Source organism: Microplitis mediator, chromosome 7, assembly GCF_029852145.1.
Source record: "Microplitis mediator isolate UGA2020A chromosome 7, iyMicMedi2.1, whole genome shotgun sequence".
Lineage (NCBI taxonomy): Eukaryota > Metazoa > Arthropoda > Insecta > Hymenoptera > Braconidae > Microplitis > Microplitis mediator.
Genome location: NC_079975.1, coordinates 9,033,641 through 9,054,792, shown reverse-complemented (window position 1 = coordinate 9,054,792; position 21,152 = coordinate 9,033,641). Strand labels below are relative to the sequence as shown.

The 21,152-nt window shown below is 29.7% G+C and overlaps 1 protein-coding gene across 1 annotated transcript; it reads left to right on the top strand.

Annotated features, from left to right (window-relative positions):
• The first annotated feature begins 149 nt into the window (after positions 1–149).
• Positions 150–16,135, top strand: LOC130671869 (SET and MYND domain-containing protein 4-like). Its single transcript, XM_057475979.1, has 6 exons — positions 150–706; positions 7,394–7,592; positions 10,417–11,454; positions 13,352–13,620; positions 13,705–14,019; positions 14,669–16,135. Exons 2-6 carry the CDS (start codon positions 7,577–7,579, stop codon positions 14,921–14,923), a joined length of 1,893 nt encoding a protein of 630 aa, XP_057331962.1. The 5' UTR covers positions 150–706; positions 7,394–7,576; the 3' UTR covers positions 14,924–16,135.
• The last annotated feature ends 5,017 nt before the right edge of the window (positions 16,136–21,152 follow it).

Genomic DNA, 21,152 nt, shown 5'->3' with positions numbered 1-21,152 from the left:
AAATGTTGTTATAAAATTTTATAAAATTTTACAAAATTTTAGTACTAAAATTTTTTACTGAAAATGGCCTGGTAAAATTTTATAAAATTCTACCAGGCCATTTTCAGTATAAAGTTTTATAAAATTTTGCACAATTTATAAAATCATTTGTTTTTCCGGAATGGGTAACCCGTTCAATTTATTAATTTATTTCAGGCCCATCGACCGCTATAAATTAATTTTCTTTATCGCGTCATAGCTTAATTGAGGTCGGAATTTATTCCATTGGCCGAATTATTTAATCAATAGATAATCTGCTTAATTTTACATTGTCAAATTCAGGCCCAGGTGATTCTAAATCACTGACCGAATTTATATAGTCTGTTTACAACCTCTAATTCTAGTCACGTGTATAAATTATATTCAGGCCCAAAATTAATTAATTAATTGCACATTCTAGTCGTAAAAATAATTATAAATTAATCATAAAACTAAGTTAATAAATTTCTAAAATAAATCGGAGTTAAAAGTGACGCCAAGAATTTTGATAAGGTATCGTTGAGTAGTAAAAGTAGTAAGCGTCTTGATGTTATGGAACGGATTATTTTGCAGTGATAAAATCAATTTACAACAATAGTGAAATAATTAATTAAGTGAAAAATTTATAATCGGAAAATTGATTAATAAAGAAAATTAAGTAATTGGAGAACCTCAAAATTAAAAGAAGGTATTATTAAAATAAATTCAATGAATGGAAAAATAAAGTGAAGTTTCAGTTGAGAAAAAAAAGTTTGGAAAATCCAAAAGTGTACGACTCATAATGCTTATTTGATCGTAAATATCAAAACACTGCGTAAGGGTAATGTCGCAGGCAAAATAAAATAAATAAAATTTGAAGTACAAATGTTATTTATTTATATAAAAATAATAAAAAAAAAAAAAAATAATAAATTTCAAACGTAAAAAATTCCGAAATTATTCGCCGTACGATCTGTGAAAAATTTTACGTTTTTTTTTCTTTTTTTATTTTTTTTTTACTTGTTTATTTATTATTTTTATTTATGTATTTATTCGTCTCATCTCAATTTTTTATATTTTTATTTTCGAAATACCCGCGCCAAAAGAATTGGTTAGAAGTATATAATATGGGGCAGGCACACTGGGCTTGCAGGCACACCGTCAAAAGTAAAAATTTCAAAAGTATACCAACTTCAGAAACTCACAGCTAGGAATGTAAACAATAAAGATGGTTCATAATTCAGAATGACAAATTATCACCTTGTCAAAAACATCGAATCTCTAATCTTTATATCAACACATACTCAGAATTTACAATATTCATTCTTTCGTAATAAAGAATTAACAATATTTAGAATGACAATATTTCAGAAATCCAATACTTCCGAAATTTCAAACTACGAACGCCAATTCTTCAGAATTACATTTTATACGAATGACCATTTTAGTAAAATTTTCTAAGCTTTGCTGACAGTCGGTTTTACAGACTTTCCCTATGAATTTACCATTATCATGTGAGTGCTTTGGCGGATTGATTGGGTTTAAAAAATTTGTATGACTCGTTATGTAATAATTATATATGAATTTTACGAGTTTAATTTGTATGAAACGATTATATTGAATGTACTGAATTAAGATAGAAGTGCTATTTGTGGCCAGTAATAATTAAGTTCTAATAACTCTCTAAACATGAATAAGTGAAAATAAGTGAAGATTTACTAATGCCAAGTGCAAACCGAACCGCTAATTTCAAAAAGTGGTTCGGTTGGCACTCAGAATTAGTGAATATTGACTTATTCATGTTTAGAAAGAATAGTTGAGTTATAATTATTTAAGCTTCAACATAAAATCGTAAAATTAGTGACATAATTTTTTTAACACATACTAATAAACAATATAATCTCATCTGTTTAAAAATAGTTTATAGATTTTAAATATTATCAATTTAACTAAACTAAATTTTAATCGAAACTAATCTTGATGTATATCAGTATATACTCTGTCCAAAAATTCTTGTAGAATCCACGTAACTGCGACAAAAACCGCATAGAATCCTATAGACTGTATTGGTTTCAATGCCGTTTTTGTCGCATGTGATTGGATTCTATGGGAATTTTCGGATTATTATTATTGTAACTTAATTATTATTAATGCTTGTGTGATGAATAAAAATACAGCCTAAATCAAATCCAGATGCATTTTTTATTTATAAATTTATAATTAACATATACGTTTATGTTTTATTAGGTCCAATATTTTAAATAATAATTATAATTCAAGAATAATTGATTCATTCTATTGGACATTGATCCGTGTATTATTTTCAATATCTTATTTGAATTTTATTTTATAATTCATATAGGATAGAAGTACCATTTTTGGCCACTTTAGTACCAGTTTTGGTTACTTCAAAAATTTTAATAAAATAATACGCAAAGTACGTAATGATATGATGAATTTTTTTTAATTCATTTAAAGGGAATTTTTAACTTCCCGCTAAGAAAATTGTAAATTTTCAAAAATTCGGGAAGTTATTGGTTTCGGTCCGATTTACGAAAATCGAATTTCCATCAGATGTCGACGTTTCAAGGTCCTAAAAAGCTATTATGACTAATTTCACGATGATGTCCGAGTGTATGTATGTGTGTACGTACGTACGTACGTACGTATATATGTATGTAAATATTCATAACTCTTGAACGGATGAACCGATTTTGATCGTTGAGGTGTCATTCGACGCGGCTTGTTAATGTCTTGAAGCCGTGAAAATTTGAACTTAATCGGTAGGGTGCGTTCAGAGATATTTCAAAAATAAAATTTTTTCGAAAATGTTTTATTTGGATAACTTTTAATTTGATCGATGGATTGATTCCAAAATTTAATCAGCTCTGAAACTCTATAAGCCGCGTCGAATGCCACCTCAACCATCAAAATCGGTTTATTCGTCCAAGAGAAACCGTTAACGAAAGAATTCAAAAAAAATTTTTACCTTGGTTTTTTTGAAATTTCTCAAAAACGGCTAAATAAATCAATTTCAAAATTTGATCAGCTTCAGAACTTGATAAAACGCGTCGATTGCCACCTCAACCATCAAAATCGGTTAATTCGTTCGCGAGATATCGTGGGAGAAGGAAATGCTAAAAAATGGTTTTTTACAAAACAATGGCATACAAAAGTATTTGCGAGCTCGAAGAGCTCGAAAATGTAATCACAATAATGTTTTCGAGCTCAGCGAGCTCGAAAACAGCGGATAGTTTTGGTGCTGGCCCGCAGGGTCAACTGACAGACTGATTTTCTATTGATTTTCTATCGATTTTCTATGACAGCAACAAGTTTTTGTTTTCTGTCAATTTTCTATGGATTTTCTATCGATTTTCTATGACAGCAACAAGTTTTTGTTTTCTGTCAATTTCCTATGGATTTTCTATCGATTTTCTCTGACAGCAACAAGTTTTTGTTTTCTGTCAATTTTCTATCGATTTTCTATGACAGTAATTATTGTGATAGTAATTGTATACAAATTATATATAAAATTAATACTAATAATAATTGTGATAGTAATTGTATACAAATTATATATAAAATTAATACAAATAATTATTGTGATAGTAATTGTATACAAATTATATATGAAATTTATACTAATAATAATTGTGATAGTAATTGTATACAAATTATATATAAAATTAATACTAATAATTATTGTGGTAGTAATTGTATACAAAATTGGCTCAACGAGCTCGAAAACAGCGGGAAGTTTGGGGGCTGGCCCGCAGGGTCAACTGACAGACCAATTTTTTTCACTGTATTAGAATGAATTTTTTTTTTTTTTTATACTTCTCCATTAATTAAAATGAAATATTAAAGGTCTAAAAATAAAACACTGGCCATAAATAGCACTTCTATCTTAATTCAGTACATTCAATATAATCGTTTCATACAAATTAAACTCGTAAAATTCATATATAATTATTACATAACGAGTCATACAAATTTTTTAAACCCAATCAATCCGCCAAAGCACTCACATGATAATGGTAAATTCATAGGGAAAGTCTGTAATACCGACTGTCAGCAAAGCTTAGAAAATTTTACTAAAATGGTCATTCGTATAAAATGTAATTCTGAAGAATTGGCGTTCGTAGTTTGAAATTTCGGAAGTATTGGATTTCTGAAATATTGTCATTCTAAATATTGTTAATTCTTTATTACGAAAGAATGAATATTGTAAATTCTGAGTATGTGTTGATATAAAGATTAGAGATTCGATGTTTTTGACAAGGTGATAATTTGTCATTCTGAATTATGAACCATCTTTATTTTTTACATTCCTAACTGTGAGTTTCTGAAGTTGGTATACTTCTGAAATTTTTACTTTTGACGGTGTGCCTGCAAGCCGCACACTGGGTTATACAGTATATACAGTATATACAGTACGAGAAAAAAAAAACCACGCATGCGCACTTTTTAAGCGAATGTCCACACATATTTAGGCTAAAATTAAAGAAAATGCGATTTAATTTTTTATTAATTATAATTGCATAACACAAAGTTAGATAGCCATTTTCGAAAGCAAATCCTTCTAGGGCAAAACAGGTCATTTAAAAAAAAAAATGGAGTTAAATTATGGATTCTTTTTCGAGATATTGTGTTTTCAAGCTACAAAATTTTTTTACTGCTTGACGGGAAAATTTTTTTAGTTTATTTTAATGATTTTCTCGTTTCTATCGCCCTGAATTTGTTTTTAAAAATTGCAGAAATAATCTTTATTACATTGTCTGTAAATTGGTGCATCATTTGAGATGTTTCTGTTCACTAAGAAGACGATAATAACAGAAATAGTTGTAGAAAGGAGGCAAAAAAAAATTTTCGATCGTAAAGCACTCCCTAATGCTTCGCATTATGAGTCGTGCAATAAATGATAAAGAAATTAATACGTAGGGATGGGCGATATTGGTAAAAAATATCGACATCGGACTATCGATGTTTTTAAAAAAAATATCGGAACATCGATTATTAGTATCGATGGTAAGCATAAGCGCAAAATTTTGAAAAATTCAATCTACAAGCGATGTAAAACGAAAAATCGAAATCAGTGTTTTTAATTCCGAATTATTATTGTTAATGTTAAGAATCAATGATATTGAGAGTAACAGATGTCAAACAATTTCTTTTTTTTTTTAAAGATAAATTATTGTAATCAAAATATTTACGTGTGCAAATTTTTTTTTCGATTTCTGTTGAAGTAATTTATTTATCGAGAAAAAAAAAATAATAATAATAGTAATGATTTAGATGTCTGCTGATTTCAATATGATAATTTTAATCAGTAATGTTCAAAAAAGATTATAAGAACACTTTTTTTCCAAGATGATGATTCTGCAGCTTATAATTTTATTTTGGAATTAATATCTACGATGCAGTATCCTCTGCAGAATGCAGAGTGAAAGTTCCTGTATTGAAGTTTCGACGGGGTTGATTTAATATAACTTGATAGTAATTCCTATTATTTATTTTTTTACAGTGTATATATCTAGAATTACATACAATTAAAAAAACACATTAACAGTATAAAAAGAATTGTATTTTAACCCTCCATCCATCGCGCGTCTCGCCATCGATCATTCGTTCCGCCGCCATTTATTTAGTATTGCGATGTTGCCAAGTATCATAACTATGATTTTTCAAAATTCAAACCACACAAGCTTATACGACTAAACATTTGTACTTTTTTTTACTAAAACAAAAGTTTTGTATGAAATAAAAATATTAGAGAAAGCATAGAAGTAACTGGCAACACTGCGCAGAAAATCCGAACACTTTCAACGCCCGAGTTTTTACTCGCGTCAGCGACAAATCACCGCAATTCTCAGGTTTTAAAAAAAAAAAAATTATTTTTTTGATATTTAAAATATCGGATAAATAATTATTATTTTATTAATTCATTCGATCCTAAAAAGTACAGTCGAAGAACTCATAAAATTTCAAAAGACTAGGATTAGTCTACTTGCCCTACTACGAAACTTTGTGGCAAAAAATTGCCGTAGTCAAATAAAAAATTGAATAAAATAGAGAAAAATCTCGTGAATCTCCCGGTACAAAAACCCGACAAAAAAAGGTGTAATTTTTTTTGTTATTAACAAAAACGTTTTGCAAGTAAAGTCTCAGTCTACTTTAACGGAATACTGGATAAAGATTTTTCTCATGCAATTAATGAAATGTATAAAATAAAATAATTCAATCTTTTATGAATCGTTTGGTCACAAAGTTTATACGAAAATGTTAATTATTAATTATGAAAATAATTATTTAATCTAATCAACACAAAAAAATACTAGCCTAACAGTTGCTGTTTGTACCGATGTGGTCTGCGCATATCCATAGTGGGGAGAAGTTGCGCGCGTCACCATGACTTATTTAAAATTCCAAGCACAGTATATATCAATAATTTTAATAATTTTATGAATTGTTGTAAAAATTTCTCATTTATTAATTGAATTTATAGTATTAAAATAAATAATTGCCTGGAATAAAATAATTCACGCGCTTGGAATTTTAAATAAATCATGGCGACGCGCGCAACTTCTCCCCACTATGGATATGCGCAGACCACATCGGTACAAACAGCAACTGTTAGGCTAGTATTTTTTTGTGTTGATTAGATTAAATAATTATTTTCATAATTAATAATTAACATTTTCGTATAAACTTCATGACCAAACGATTCATAAAAGATTGAATTATTTTATTTTGTACATTTCATTAACTGCATGAGAAAAATCTTTATCCAGTATTCCGTTAAAGTAGACTGAGGCTTTACTTGCAAAACGTTTTTGTTAATAACAAAAAAAATTACACCTTTTTTTGTCGAGTTTTTGTAGCGGGAAATTCACGAGATTTTTCTCTATTTTATTTAATTTTTTATTTGACTACGGCAATTTTTCGCCACAAAGTTTCGTATCGTAGTAGGGCAAGTAGACTAGATGTTTATTTTCTTTCTATATTATCTTTTAATTCAAATTGTGGCGCGCGCGGCGCTCATAGCGCGACGGATGGAAGATTAACTACTGGCAGTAGCACTAGCGTAACAGTATAGGTTTGAAAAAATGAGCGGCATCTAAGACAAAAAGGCGGGATATTAAAAAAAAAATGTTTATAAAAAAATAAAAAACTAAAAATAAGAATTAATAAAATCAAATTGATAATTTATAAGTTGAATAAAAATTCAAAATAAAAAATAAAATAAATTAATATTATGAAATAAAAATAATGATTAAAATAAAAAATACAATGAGCGATTGCGGTGCACTCTTGGATTTTCCAAAATTTTTTTTTATTATTATTTTATACAACATTAACTGTAGATAAAATTAATCATCAATATTTATACTTATAGCATTTGACTAATGGCGTCCATTGACCAACGTACGGAATGACAAAACTTAACCTATTTAATTGAATTTACGCAATATTTTCTTTATCAAGTTGATATAAAAAAGAATTTATGTGAATTCTTAAAAACAAAAATTCAATGCTTGTTTTACATCAATATTTATCATCATCATAAAAAAACAACACAATGCATAAATTGACAGGTAATTTTTATTTTAATCACCCGAATAAAATAAGTTATTTATAATTTCATACAACTATAAAATATTTATTTATAATTATATAAAAAAAAATATTCCAATGTACATAATATCTGGATATTTTTTTTTTGATTTGTTATTCTATATGTATTTTTACATACAAAGTGGGAAATCAAAACTTATACTTTGTTAGGCTATTCAATTGCTAAGTGAATAAATAAAAATGGTATATATATAATTAATTTTGTTTAAACAATAGAACAGACTATAACTCTTTCGTCAAATGTAAAAAAATTATTAACTTACAGTTTTTTATTATGATACTGAAGTTAGCCGACGTCTAATAATTTTTAGATTTTTTTTTTAAGCAATAAATCAAGAAAAAATATATATTTGAAAAAATTGAACCTGTAGTTTTTTAAATCTTCTACTAGTGCATATTTTGTTTGTGTTTTTTTTGTATTTGATTTCTTGAAAAAAAAAAAAAATCTGAAAATTACTAATTGTCTGTTAACTCCAGGATCATTTTTTATTAACAATTATGTCCACCGTCATTAATATATATTGCATAAAGATATATAAATATATAAATGATTGGTAATAATAAACTTATAGTTAAAGAAAATTAGTTGAATAACAAACAAGTCTTCTTAAAAACTTACTCCCGATGAAAAATAATTTTATGTAATTATATATGATTCTATATATAATCAAATCTGAAATTGGCCAGATCTGATCATATATAATCATAAATAATTATATATAATCACGCATGACAGAATATAGTAATTCATAAAATCTCATTAAAAATATCTGTAAATTATTAATTAAATAATTCAATTGTAATTTATCGCCTTCATTAATATAATTGTCAGTGATATATAAGTTTAAAAAAAAAACACATTAACTCTCGGTTAACATGAGTGTAAATCTAGTAGACATCAGACAAATTTAAAATTATTAATAAAAGGGGTAAATAATGAATAAAATTAAAATGAAAAAAATGCGAATTCAAATAATTTTAAAATTAATAAATGCATTTTTTATAAATATTATTTTTTTTATTATTTATGATTTTAAATTTGTCTGATGTTTGCTACGTTCACACTCGTTCGGTTAGCTACTATTTCGCTAAGGGGTCACCCAACTAATTACTGTCCCACGTCGAAGCTACTTAACTTTGTCTATAGCTGGATTGCAGCCTGCTATACACTTATAAATATGAACAATTCATAGTATTACTTAACTCAAATGATCAAATTAATAGATTTTACGTGAATAACACACCAAATGATGAATTTGGTTCGGTACATAAATTACAGTAAAATTCATTAGATAGATGTAATCGTCTTTTTTTTTATAAACTTATATGTATCCATATAAGAATCGATATCTATTCATAGGTTTAAATTACTGCCGAAACCGTTGAACATTTTTTAAGTAATGGGGATTTAATTTTAATTGATAGTTGACAAAATAAAAATTTAATAACATTAATATTAAAATTGTTACATTATGTAATATATATATATATATATATATATATATATATATATATATATATATATATATATATATATATATATATATATATATATACTTATATTATGGACCTGTATACAAAATTAATCATATAATGTACCTGAAGATCGGAACGTTTTTCGCACAACGACAAAAAAAAAAATGGAAAATAAAAAATCTAGTGGATGACTAGATTTCTAAAATATTTCGCACATCAATGGTGGTATGCCAGCCTAGAATTGCAGCCACCCTTAACTACCCTTCAAGTCACCATAAGCAGTCGAATTACATAAATTTTTTTCATTTTCGTTGCGCGAAAAATTTATGTACCTGAAGATCAGAACATTTTTCGCGCAATGAAAATAAAAAAAATTTATGTAATTTGACTGCTTGAGGGGTAATTGGAGGTGGCTGCAATTTTCGGTTGACATACTAGTACACTGCAAAAAATTCCCAACAAATTTTACTATGGGTGCATAGTAACACTGAACTATAAGAAAACTGCTACAAAATTTACAAGTGTCCCATAGTAAATGTATGCACAGACTACACGATTGTGGCCTATGCGCATACGTTTACTATGGGACACTTGTAAATTTTGTACCAGTTTTCTTATAGTTTAGTGTTACTATGCACCCATAGTAAAATTTGTTGGTAATTTTTCACAATGTACCTGTGCAAACATCGCAGAAATCTAGATCCAGTAGATTTATTACTTTTCATTTTATTTTATCATTTTCGTTCCGCGAAAAATGTTCTGAACTTCAGGTACATAAAAACTTTCCGATTTTTAGATACATATCATATATAGGTTTGATGTCAATGAAGCCTGATCAAATTTAATCATATACAGACATATACATAACTACTTATGAGTTTATATCAGTCATGTCTGGTCAGATCTAATTGTATATAGGTTCATATATAATTATATATAATTCCATGTATAATCATATATATTTAGATAAATTTATTTTTCATCGGGAACCCGGATCTTGAGTGTCAATATAGGGAATGTTAACATTCCAAACAATAAATTTTATAAAACGTGTCATAAATTTTGGAAGTTTTTGTTACGATTTTAAGTTCAAATATTAAATTTTCTTGCATAGACAATAAATTTTAATACTTATCCCATAATTATTCAGGTTTTAATTATAAATGAATGAATTACCGTATAGAACGATAGTATTTACTAATCACTATTATTATATTATCTATCGTTTTACAATTCATATAGTCCATTTTTTTCCATGCAGAGAATAGATACTAAATTTGTCATTTTTTCATTTTCTTACAACAATAGAATTGCTGGAAAAGTTTAATACACTGAAAATACACTCTCTAGCGTCTAAACATTTTCAAGGCGCTAAAACTGACGAAGATTTCGTTAAAAAAGCTCTAAAGATGCATTTAGATATGCAAGATCAATTGCCAGATCTACTACCAGCTGTAGAAATTTTGAAATGTGCTGATAAAGCTAAGTGGTATTTGAATGAAGGGAAACGAATTTCCAGTTTATCGTTCGTTGAATCTGTAGAAGCTTTCAATTATGCAATGGCAAATGGATCACCTGGATCAGAGTTATTAGCACACGCCTTTGCAAATCGTTCAGCAGTACTTACTACAAATGGAAGGTATGAAGAGTCACTGAAAGATATCCGACGAGCACTAGAAGAAAACTATCCGGATCATTTAAGAGCTACACTGTATGTTCGGAGAGCAAAAAATTTACTAGCTCTAAATCCAGTTACAAATGTTGATGAAATAATAGTTGAAGCAAAGCATTGGGCGTCGAAGATGAGTGAAAAAGAAAAAACTAAACTTCTAAACAATATTGATAAACTCAAAACAAAGAAATTCAAAAAACCAGTTAAAGAGTTAAATAATCAAGTATTTATGCCTGCGACTCCAAATGATAATCCAAGATTTAAAAATACATCAGGTGCTATCACTGTTAATTATTCTGATAAATTTGGACGTCATATTGTAGCTACAAGAGATATAAAAGCAGGTGAAGCACTGTGTGTTAAAAAAGTGTACGCGTTAATACTTTTGGAAGAATACCAATTCAAACGTTGTTGGAATTGTTCAAAACACTGCTGGTCTAGTGTTCCTTGTAACAAGTGTTCCCATGTTATTTATTGCAGTGAAGAATGTCGTGATATTTCTTGGAATGAGTATCATGACATCGAGTGCGCTATTTTAAATGCTATATTATATACCACTCAATTTTATGAAGAGATTAGTTTGATGAGTTTGAGGATACTAATAAAAGCACTGAAAGAATATGGAACAGTAGAAGCGCTGTACGAAGACGTACAAAAAATGAATTCAATGGAAGGTAAGATAAACTAAAAGACCCATTGCCCACTGGCTTTTGATTGATGAATTGAAAAATCATTTTTTTTTATTGTTAGTTTTTATAGTTTCAAATAACAATGTTGATAATTACAGTCAAATCACGTTATAAGACCGCCTACAGGGGTGTAGGGGAATATAATTCTAAGAATTCCTATACCCCCACTTCTGCTCAGCAGTTGAACGCCGTAACTCACACTTCCCCTACTTTGCAAGCGTGTGAGTGTGTACATGATTATTTTCGTAGTCATAGAGGGGTAATGTCTTCCAAGAAATATAAGTCGGCGGACTTATAACGCGACTGGACTGCAATTATTATTCATTTTTCGAATAACGCGGAAAGATTAAAACCCGACTGGTTACTGTTCTGTACCCATCTCAATACGGTGCTGAAAGACAATGCTCGGTTGTGGTGCAGTACCGCACAGTAATCAGTGTGGCGCTGCACCTCAACCGAGCATTTTTTTCAGCACCGTATTGAGTTGGGTGCAGAACAGTAACTAGTCGGGTTCTAATCTTTCGGTGAAACTCGTTGGCTGTACTCATAGTCGCTCACTAAAAATTTTGATATTCCATTACTCGATTAGCACATGGCTCCATAGTCGCTCAAAAACAATATCAATTGAACTAATAAATAATTGTGTGCTGTAGTTGTACAGCTTTTTAGTTTTTTACAACGTTTTATCTTTTATCACCCTAAGCTCTTTTCTTCCTTTATTTTGCGATTGTGGCCCGACTAGTACTTGTACTGTACTGCATCATCACGACGATCCCCTACTAGCTCATCTTGCGGTAGAGATGTAGCGGCATAGGGAAACTAAAGAGCAAATCTATGCAAGTACCCTGATAGCACGAGTTGCTCGTCAGAAAGTTGGTATTCATTAGTTTGCGACCAACTTGATAAGAACTTGTCGACAACTTTAGCTTTTGTAACTGTTGGCTACAGGTTACCGCCAACTTTCTGAGATAGTGTCTATCAACTTTGGAAATACCAATTTTTGCGGCCAACTTGGCGAAAGGTTGCGGCTGTTAGTTTGACGCCAGTTGATCGCCAACTTGCCTATCAAGGTACAGTTTTTTCGATTTGGGCGAAGCTCTGGTAATCGATAAAATTCCCATTTTACCGATTAGATCATTCCGTGCCTAGCGTTCAGACCCTGATAGCCAAGTTGGCCGCAAAAGTTAGGATTTCCATAAGTTGACGGCAACCTTCCGAAAAACTTGTCGACAACTTTCAGCTCGTGTAACTTGCCGACAACTTGCCTATAAGTTGCTCAGAAACTTAGTGACAGGTTGCGGTAGTAGATTGTCGCCAAGTTTCTGAGCAACTTGTAGTCAACAATTACACAAGCTGAAAGTTGTCGACAACTTGTCGTCAAGTTAGTCGCAACTCATGTACACCAACTTTCTGATCAGAAACTCTGGCTATCAGGGGAGACCTCCGCTTGAGTTCGACGCATGGCTAAGCAGTCACCCAACTAAGTAGCAATCATGTTACCAACTGTAAATTTTTTCTATTTACTTTGAATATCATTAAATAAAAAAAATTTGACGCATTTCAATCCCCGAAAACTTAAAATTTCCTTAAGTACTCCGTTTTGCTCCCCCTGAGCGCGATTTTGAAGACCATCACTTAATTTCAATTTGTAATAAATTGTAAAATTTTTTTATACGTCATATTCTACTATTTTTAGATTCATAAATGATAATTTTTTAAATTGATCTTTTTTTTACAAAAATTATAAAAACGCATTACTTAGATAAAGTTAGCGACTAATGGCACTGATCGGGTTTAGGGTCTTTTACCTCAGTTATGTGTTGAATAAATATTTTATATTTATTATAAAATAACTCATACTTTGGTGAATTATTTTATATAGATCCAATAATGCAAACATTAAGTGACAATACTTACGATGATACTAAATTTGCAAGTGTTTACGCACTAAATCGAAAGCCTATGGATTTAAGATTTCAAGTTCAGACTGGATTGAAAGCTCTTCAATATATGTATGCAATGGCCCTTACAACTGATGTATTTGGTAAAAAAATGAAAAGTATGACTGAATTAGCCAACAACAAGTGGGTTGTATTCATTGGAAAATTGCTTTTTCATCAAACTGTGTTAAGCAGCAGTAACATGTTTGCGGTATTATTATTATGTTTTTTAATTTAATGTATAATTTTATTAGTTTTTTTTCGAATATTGTTTTTATTAATATATCATTTTTAGATTGCTGCCAACAGTGACAATTTAGAAGAGGATCTACCTCAGTGTGGTGGAGTGTTGATTCCACTAGAATCTTTATATAATCATAGCTGTGACCCTGATATACAAAGATTTGATTGCCGTGATTTAACGACCTTTATATCTATACATCCTATCAAAAAAGGGCAACAGATATTTTTAAATTATGGACCCGATTTTCAAGATAAACCGACTTCCGAACGCAGAGCTAAACTGGAAAATGTTCGAAGTTATTGGTGTGACTGCATCGCTTGTGTTAATGATTGGAACCCAGGCCATGACTTCCCATCAGCTTGTATGGTAATAAATATTTATGTACCCAAGAAAAAGGATTTCTTGGCGCAAGAAAAATATTCTATTATGAAATGAAATAAAAAATTTCTTAGGACTACACAAAAAAAAAAAAAAAACAGGGGCTGCAACAGGATTTTTCCTGTGAAAACAATAGAATTAGGAACAAGTTTCACATACCAATTTTTTTTTGTCAGTGTAATAAAATTCCAAAATTTGAAAAAAATTTCAAAATTCAAATTTTTTTTGAAATTTGAATTTTCTTCGAAATTTAAAATTTCTTTAAAACTCTAAAGTTTGCTCGAAATTTGAATTTTTTTCCAAACTGACAAAAAAAATTAGTATATGAAACTTGTACCTTATCCTATAGCTTCCACAGGACAAAATCCTGTTGCAGCAACAGAATTTTGTCCTGTGTTGCAGTGCCTATTTTTTTTCCGTGTAGAAAAAATTTCTTAACGTAATAAATTTTTTCTCGCCCTAAAAAAATTTTGTTTTTTTATAAAGCGAAAAATTTCTTAGGGCGAGTAAAAATTTTCTTGGAGTAAGTAAAAATTTTTCGCACCAAAAAATCTTTTTTTTCAGTGCAAATTTGATTATTTTAAAATGGTTGATTAAGACAATTTAAAATATAACGATTTATTTTATTTATTTTTAGCAAAATATTATTCCAAAACGAGTTGCATTTCGTGTATCAACGGTCTTGGTTGAATGTTGTGATGAATATACCAAAATTCTTTCGAGTGATTCTGCTCAAGATTTATCTCCTCAGAGACTAAAAAATCTAATGTCTAATTTATTTGCGCTTCTGAATACATTGGGAAAATACGATGTTTATCCTTGTGAAGAAATGACAGCTGCAAAAGCTGTATTGTTAGGGACTTTTAAATTGATGATTGGATATCAAACATAGAATAATTATGTATTGTTCTTAAACGTACAAGTTTACTTTTTACTACTTTATATTTATTTATTTAAAATTTTCAAGTTTTTATAAGAAGTAATCCCTGTTTTTTTTATTGAATATTTTATCATATAAATATTTTCACGATGTATTAGTTTAAGTTTTCTGTTTTACCACTGATTTAATACAGACAGTAATTAAAATTGTCATTACTTAGTTATGTTTAACAAGATGTAACTTTCAAGCCATTCTCAGACAGAGTTCCCCATTTTTTTAAAATATTTAATGACTCAACTGTCATAACTGTATTGAAATTTTGTTAATTAATTGAAAAAAGTTGAATCATTAATTGAAAAAAGCACAGCGCAGTTACAATTTCGAGACAAAGATCAGAAAACAAATTTTTTACAGTTGTTATCTATTAGGAGTTAAACGAAATTTGGTAAATAAATTTTAGCCTATAAAATTTGACATTTAAAATTATAGTATGGACAAGTTTTTGCTAAAATTTATTTATCAAATTACGCTGAACTCCAAATTAACAATAACTGTAAATTTTTTTTTCAAATCTATTTTTCAGCCAAATGTTAACTGCATCGTCCATTTTCCGTTAATGCTTCAACTTTTTTTTTGATTAATTCAAAAAATTTTAATATAATTATGATAGTTCATGAACATTAAGTATTTTGGTAAAGTGGGGGCATGGTCTGAGAATTCCCTCGACGGCATTCATGTGTTCATTTTAATAGTAACGAATTACTCAAGATGTTATGATAATTAAAACGTAGATTTAAATCTTTAATTAAAAGTTGGTTCTATTGAAACTTTATTCATGCACAATACTACTGTATACACACATAAATGTATGCATAGATACAAATTCAACATAAATAATGAATTATGATAAGTGTATTTAAGCTTCTCTTAATTGCAATTACTGTTTGAATATAAATTATGATTTTATTGTAAGAAGAAATAATTATTGGAATTTAAATATAAGTATAGTAAAATATTTTTATGTGAAAGAAATGAGTCAGACGATTTAAAGTTAATTTGAGTAGATGTTTTTTCTTTAAAATTATTTAAGAATAATGATTATTATCATAAATTTAAATTAAACATTTTCATTAAAATTTTATTGAGATATTTATTAATAGAAATTTAATTTCGTTATAATGAGTCTGGTATATTTTGTTTTGACCTTAAAACATGAGTAAGTCATACATCTTAAACATTTAATTTAAAAACTTGAATTTCATTAACTATACTTGATAAAAATGAGTTCGCTACTTATAAACAATCTACTAATAAAATTTCATTTTGTATTACGTATTAAATGTTTTATGTATAAGAGTTATTATTTTTTTATTGTAAAAGTCACTCTAATAATTTAAATAAAAAATATAATATTTTTAGAAAATTTGTTTTCCAGTCATTTTAACTGTGGCATTACTTGTTTAAATTAATTATTAATAAAAATAAAACGGACTAAAAAGTATGAAATGATTTCTCTGAGCTTAATGAAGATTTACAACCAGATACAGATTTCGAACTTCTTATAGATGGTCCTGAAAATTTATGATTGTGAATTTTCAGTAGCTATGAAAATACTTGTAAGATAATTGATGCATTAATATTTCAATTAGCAATTTTACTTTTTATTGCACTGCAAATAATATGAAGCGATATGTAAGTTTTCATTTGTCCATATTTTTTTTCGAAGACATTTCTAGACAAAGAAATTGACTCCAATTCACTTTTATATTATTAAAAACTATTAAAATATCTTTGAAACGATGAAAATCAGTCGTATACCTTTCGTTGTCCCAGTATTAGGACATTTACTTTATTACCATAACTTTGTGGGTTAATACTTTATAAATAAACTAGAAATGGCCACCATAATTTTCTATACATGGAGTAACCCCTGACTAATTCGAATTAGGTTAATCCTCGCAGATTTGAATCACGGTGGAAACACCGTGGAAGTGTAAACACCGTGGATCCACCGTGGTTACACGGTGGGTTTGTTCCATTTCACCACCGGGTATACACAGCGTATCCACTGTGATTACGCGGTGTATCCACCGTGATTCCACGGTGGCTTTGTGCTATTTCACCACCGTGGTTCCACGGTGTATCCACCGCGTAATCACAGTGGAAACACCGTGTATACACGGTGGTAAAGCCACCGTGGAATCACGGTGGATACACCGCGTAATCGCAGTGGTAAAATGGAACAAACCCACCGTGATTCAAATTCGCGAGGGTTAATTATGGTAATCAGGAAATTGCGATAAAATACAGTATTTTACTGTACAATTGCGGTATTTACCTTACAAGTACAGTGAAATTGTGATATTTCATCGCAATTGTGCGGATTAACTACAAAATTACGGTATTTTACCACAAGGTGTTGTACTTCGTTTATAGTAAAAATGCCGCAAATTATGGTAGATTGACACGTGTTTGTACAGCAAATGCCCGTAATTTACGGTACAAACCGTAATTCGGATCCGCTAGAGACAATATCGCCATGATATAGATTTGATGCAAAAAATTACTTACAGTTGTTATCAATTAGAAGTCAAAGGGAATTTGGTAAATAAGCTGTGGTAAAATCTTCATTTCAATGATTTAATTCAAAGTATCGAATTTTGTGTAAGCTACAATTTATTTTAACATACGACTATTTATCGTGTAAATCATGTGCAGTAATAATACTTTGATACAATGAGGAACTTTTTTTAAACGATTTTCAAATTTCTGAAAATGCACAGAAAAAAGTAATTGATAATACTACAAATCAACATTTTTCAGTGCAAAATACGTTCAGAAAGAACAGATTTTAAACTGTTTCTGAACATTTTTCGTTTTAGCATATCTTAATAATACTGAGACATTTCTTGATTTTTCCCTTGAATTTTCAAGTTTAAAAAACATTCAAAAAAAGTTCGTCGTTGTGTCACGTTTGGAAGTTTAGAATAGTCAACACTTTTTTAAGAATTTTTTTACACGGTGAGATCGCTAGGACACTAAAAACGAATTAGTGAAAATCACGTGACAATTACTATTTGGCAGTGAATAGTCACTTACTGCTAGTGAAAAGTATACCACTACCCAGAGAGGAAAGTACCACGGGACCAAGCTTGGTCCAACTTTGTAGAACCTTGGGCCAGGCTTGTAAGCCAATCTTAGCCCAGTTTTGGTAAAAGTCGAATGATAATCTCGGGCCAAGCCTAGTTGCCAGACCTGGCCCATACATCGAGGAAACGAATAAATTTAATTTAAAAAAATTTTTATTATTATTAACCTCGTATAATATTCATGATCATTAACGTTTAAATTATCTAAGGGAGGTAAATGATGTGAAAAAAACACGGTGAAAATTCTGCTGGGCTCTGGGCGCGAACTGCCGTCCTTCTGATTGCTAGGTCCAAACGGTAGCTACTGGACGGACCTACTAATGTTGAACCGATATATTTATATGATCTACTTATATAACCCATAAGTATAGCCAAACTTGGGTAATCCTACCTTGGCCCAAGTCATTGAATGGCCACGGCTAAGTTGCCCAGTCTTGGCCCAAGCCCGGGTAATCATTGTTACGGCCAGGACTGAGTACCCAATCTTGAGCCAAGCATGGGCCAATATAGGTGTGCCAAAGCTAGGATCCCCAGTGCTGGGCCAAGTAGGGGCCCGTCGTTCAACTCTGGCAGTTTCTGCATGGGTATTTGAATTAGTGACATACTTTTCACTAGTAAACATTGAATAGTCACTATTTTCACTATATCAAATTTAAGAAAGCAGCATTTGAGAAGTTTGGGAGTCGTTTAAATTGGTGAAGCCAGGTAAACTAACTCAGGTATAAAACCATTGTTATTTAACACTTTAAGTACTGTGGGTACTGCAAGTGAAATAAATAAGATAAACTACGTCGTGGTCACGTTTGATTTACTGAATTTTTGAATTCATACTTGAATTTTTTATCATTTTCAATAGTTGATTCAAAAATAACAACTTAAAAAATGTAATTTTTAAATAATTTAAGATTAAAACCTTTTACTGTTGTATCCGAGGGAAAGGGGGGAATATAGGCATAATGAGCCTCTTAAGATGATTAAAATTTTTATATCACAAACAATCTTAGGTGGTCTGTTTGCGTTTAGCTCTGTCAATTTAAAAACTCGACTCTTTCGAGATTTATGATAAGATGTAGAATTTGATCATAAATCTTGAACGAATCAGAATAGATTCATCTGTAATACTGTAAAATCAGTATCATAAATTATTTTGATGAATAATATTTTGTAGAGGGGATGGAAACAGATCCACTGTGACTTCAGATAGGAACCCATGTGGAGAGGGTGCATACCCGAAGCATTGGTACTCAAAGGACAGTGGGGAGAATAGAGACCACCGGATAAGCCTAGTTCTGCATAGGAAAACACCACCTACTCCTTCTACTTTCCTCAGGGGCCAGTTTTCCATTTCCGAAAAAAAAGGATCTCCAGTCTGTTACGAAAAGCTGGTACTAGTAGGTTGTTTCAAGACTCTTGCGATCTACATTTAAAATTCAAAGATTGATAAATCTTATTTATATATCTTAATTTAATTGTATACCGATTCAGCTTTCAGTTATATATTGAATATTCGAACACCTATTTAATTTAAATTCAAATTTTTTCCGCAATAGATAGAAAATTAATATTAATTTATTCGAGAGTACCAATTTGAATACGAACTAACAATACCTTACTTAAAAAAAATAGTATATTTTTAATTTGATTTATCTAAATATGTAACAAGAAGACGGAAAATCCGTGCTTCATACATTCATGTCACAAAGCGTACGGATTATCACATTTACTAATAGTGTTTTTTGTTCGGGGCATAAATTACATTGTGAGGACAACATTTAACAAAATGGAAAACACAGGGTTACAGTCTAAAAATAACACAGACAAAACAAGCGAAACGTAAGTTTTTAGTTGAGATGATTAAATTAATTCATAAAATTTTATATGAAAACATTCCTCATAAATTAAATATGCAGTCAATATTTTTAAAAATAAATTGATACACACTGAGAGTGATATTCATAGTATACGTAGTTAGAAATTGATTATTACAAAAGTATAATAATTTTAACTAGCTTTTCTAGTCACAAGTGCTATATTTCCCAAAATTTTAAAGAAAAAAAATGAATTTTTTTTTTTACCTTAAAGTTTATTGAAAATTTCAGAAATTCATTATAGTTGAATTGACATATCTGTAAGTGGTTGGAGGAATATATCAGTTATGTGTCACTGATGCTATTTTTGAATGGTTTCCAAGTCAGAAAAATAACTCAAATTTAACTTTTTCGACTTAAATTTGAATGAACTAAGCCAAAAACAAGTCAAATTCGATTTTATTGACTTATATGAACAGTATGTCGAAAAGCAAGTCAAAAATAGATGAAAAACACACTCGATTTTGGCTAACTGAACCTACTTAGTATCCATTTAAGTAAAAAACGTCAAATTTAAGATATTATTATGATCCACCCGGGAAAAAAAGTTCTTATATGATCATATATAAATTATATAAAAGTGACTCAAATAAAACCATATAGTATTATAATGAAATTGGTCCTATAAAAACTTATATGACTTTATAAAATCTTATATAATCATATAAAGTCTTATATAATCATATAAAGTTATATATACCCGGGAAAAAATGATTTTATTTAATCATATAAACAATAACTTATAAATGATTAGATCTAAAAATTGGCAGGATCTGATGATATATAATTATATATAATCATGCATGAACAAAAAAAAAAATCGGTCTATCGGTTGACCCTGCGGGCCAGCCCCAAAACTTCCCGCTGTTTCCGAGCTCAAGGACCTCGAAAACATTATTGTGAATACATTTTCGAGCTCGAAAATACTTTTGTATGCTGTTGTTTTCGAAAAAAAAAACGTTTTTCACCATTTTTTCTCCAACGATATCTTTCAAACGAATCGACCAATTGAGACGGTTAAGGTGGCAATCGACGTGTTTTATTAAGTTCTAGAACTGATTAGATTTTGAAATCGATTGATTCAATTTTTTTGTAATATTCGAAAAAAAAACGTTTTTCACTATTTCTTTCATCAACGATATCTCTCAAACGAATAAACCGATTGAGACGGTTGAGGTGGCAATCGACGCGGCTTATAAAGCTTCAGAGCCCAGTCGATTTTGG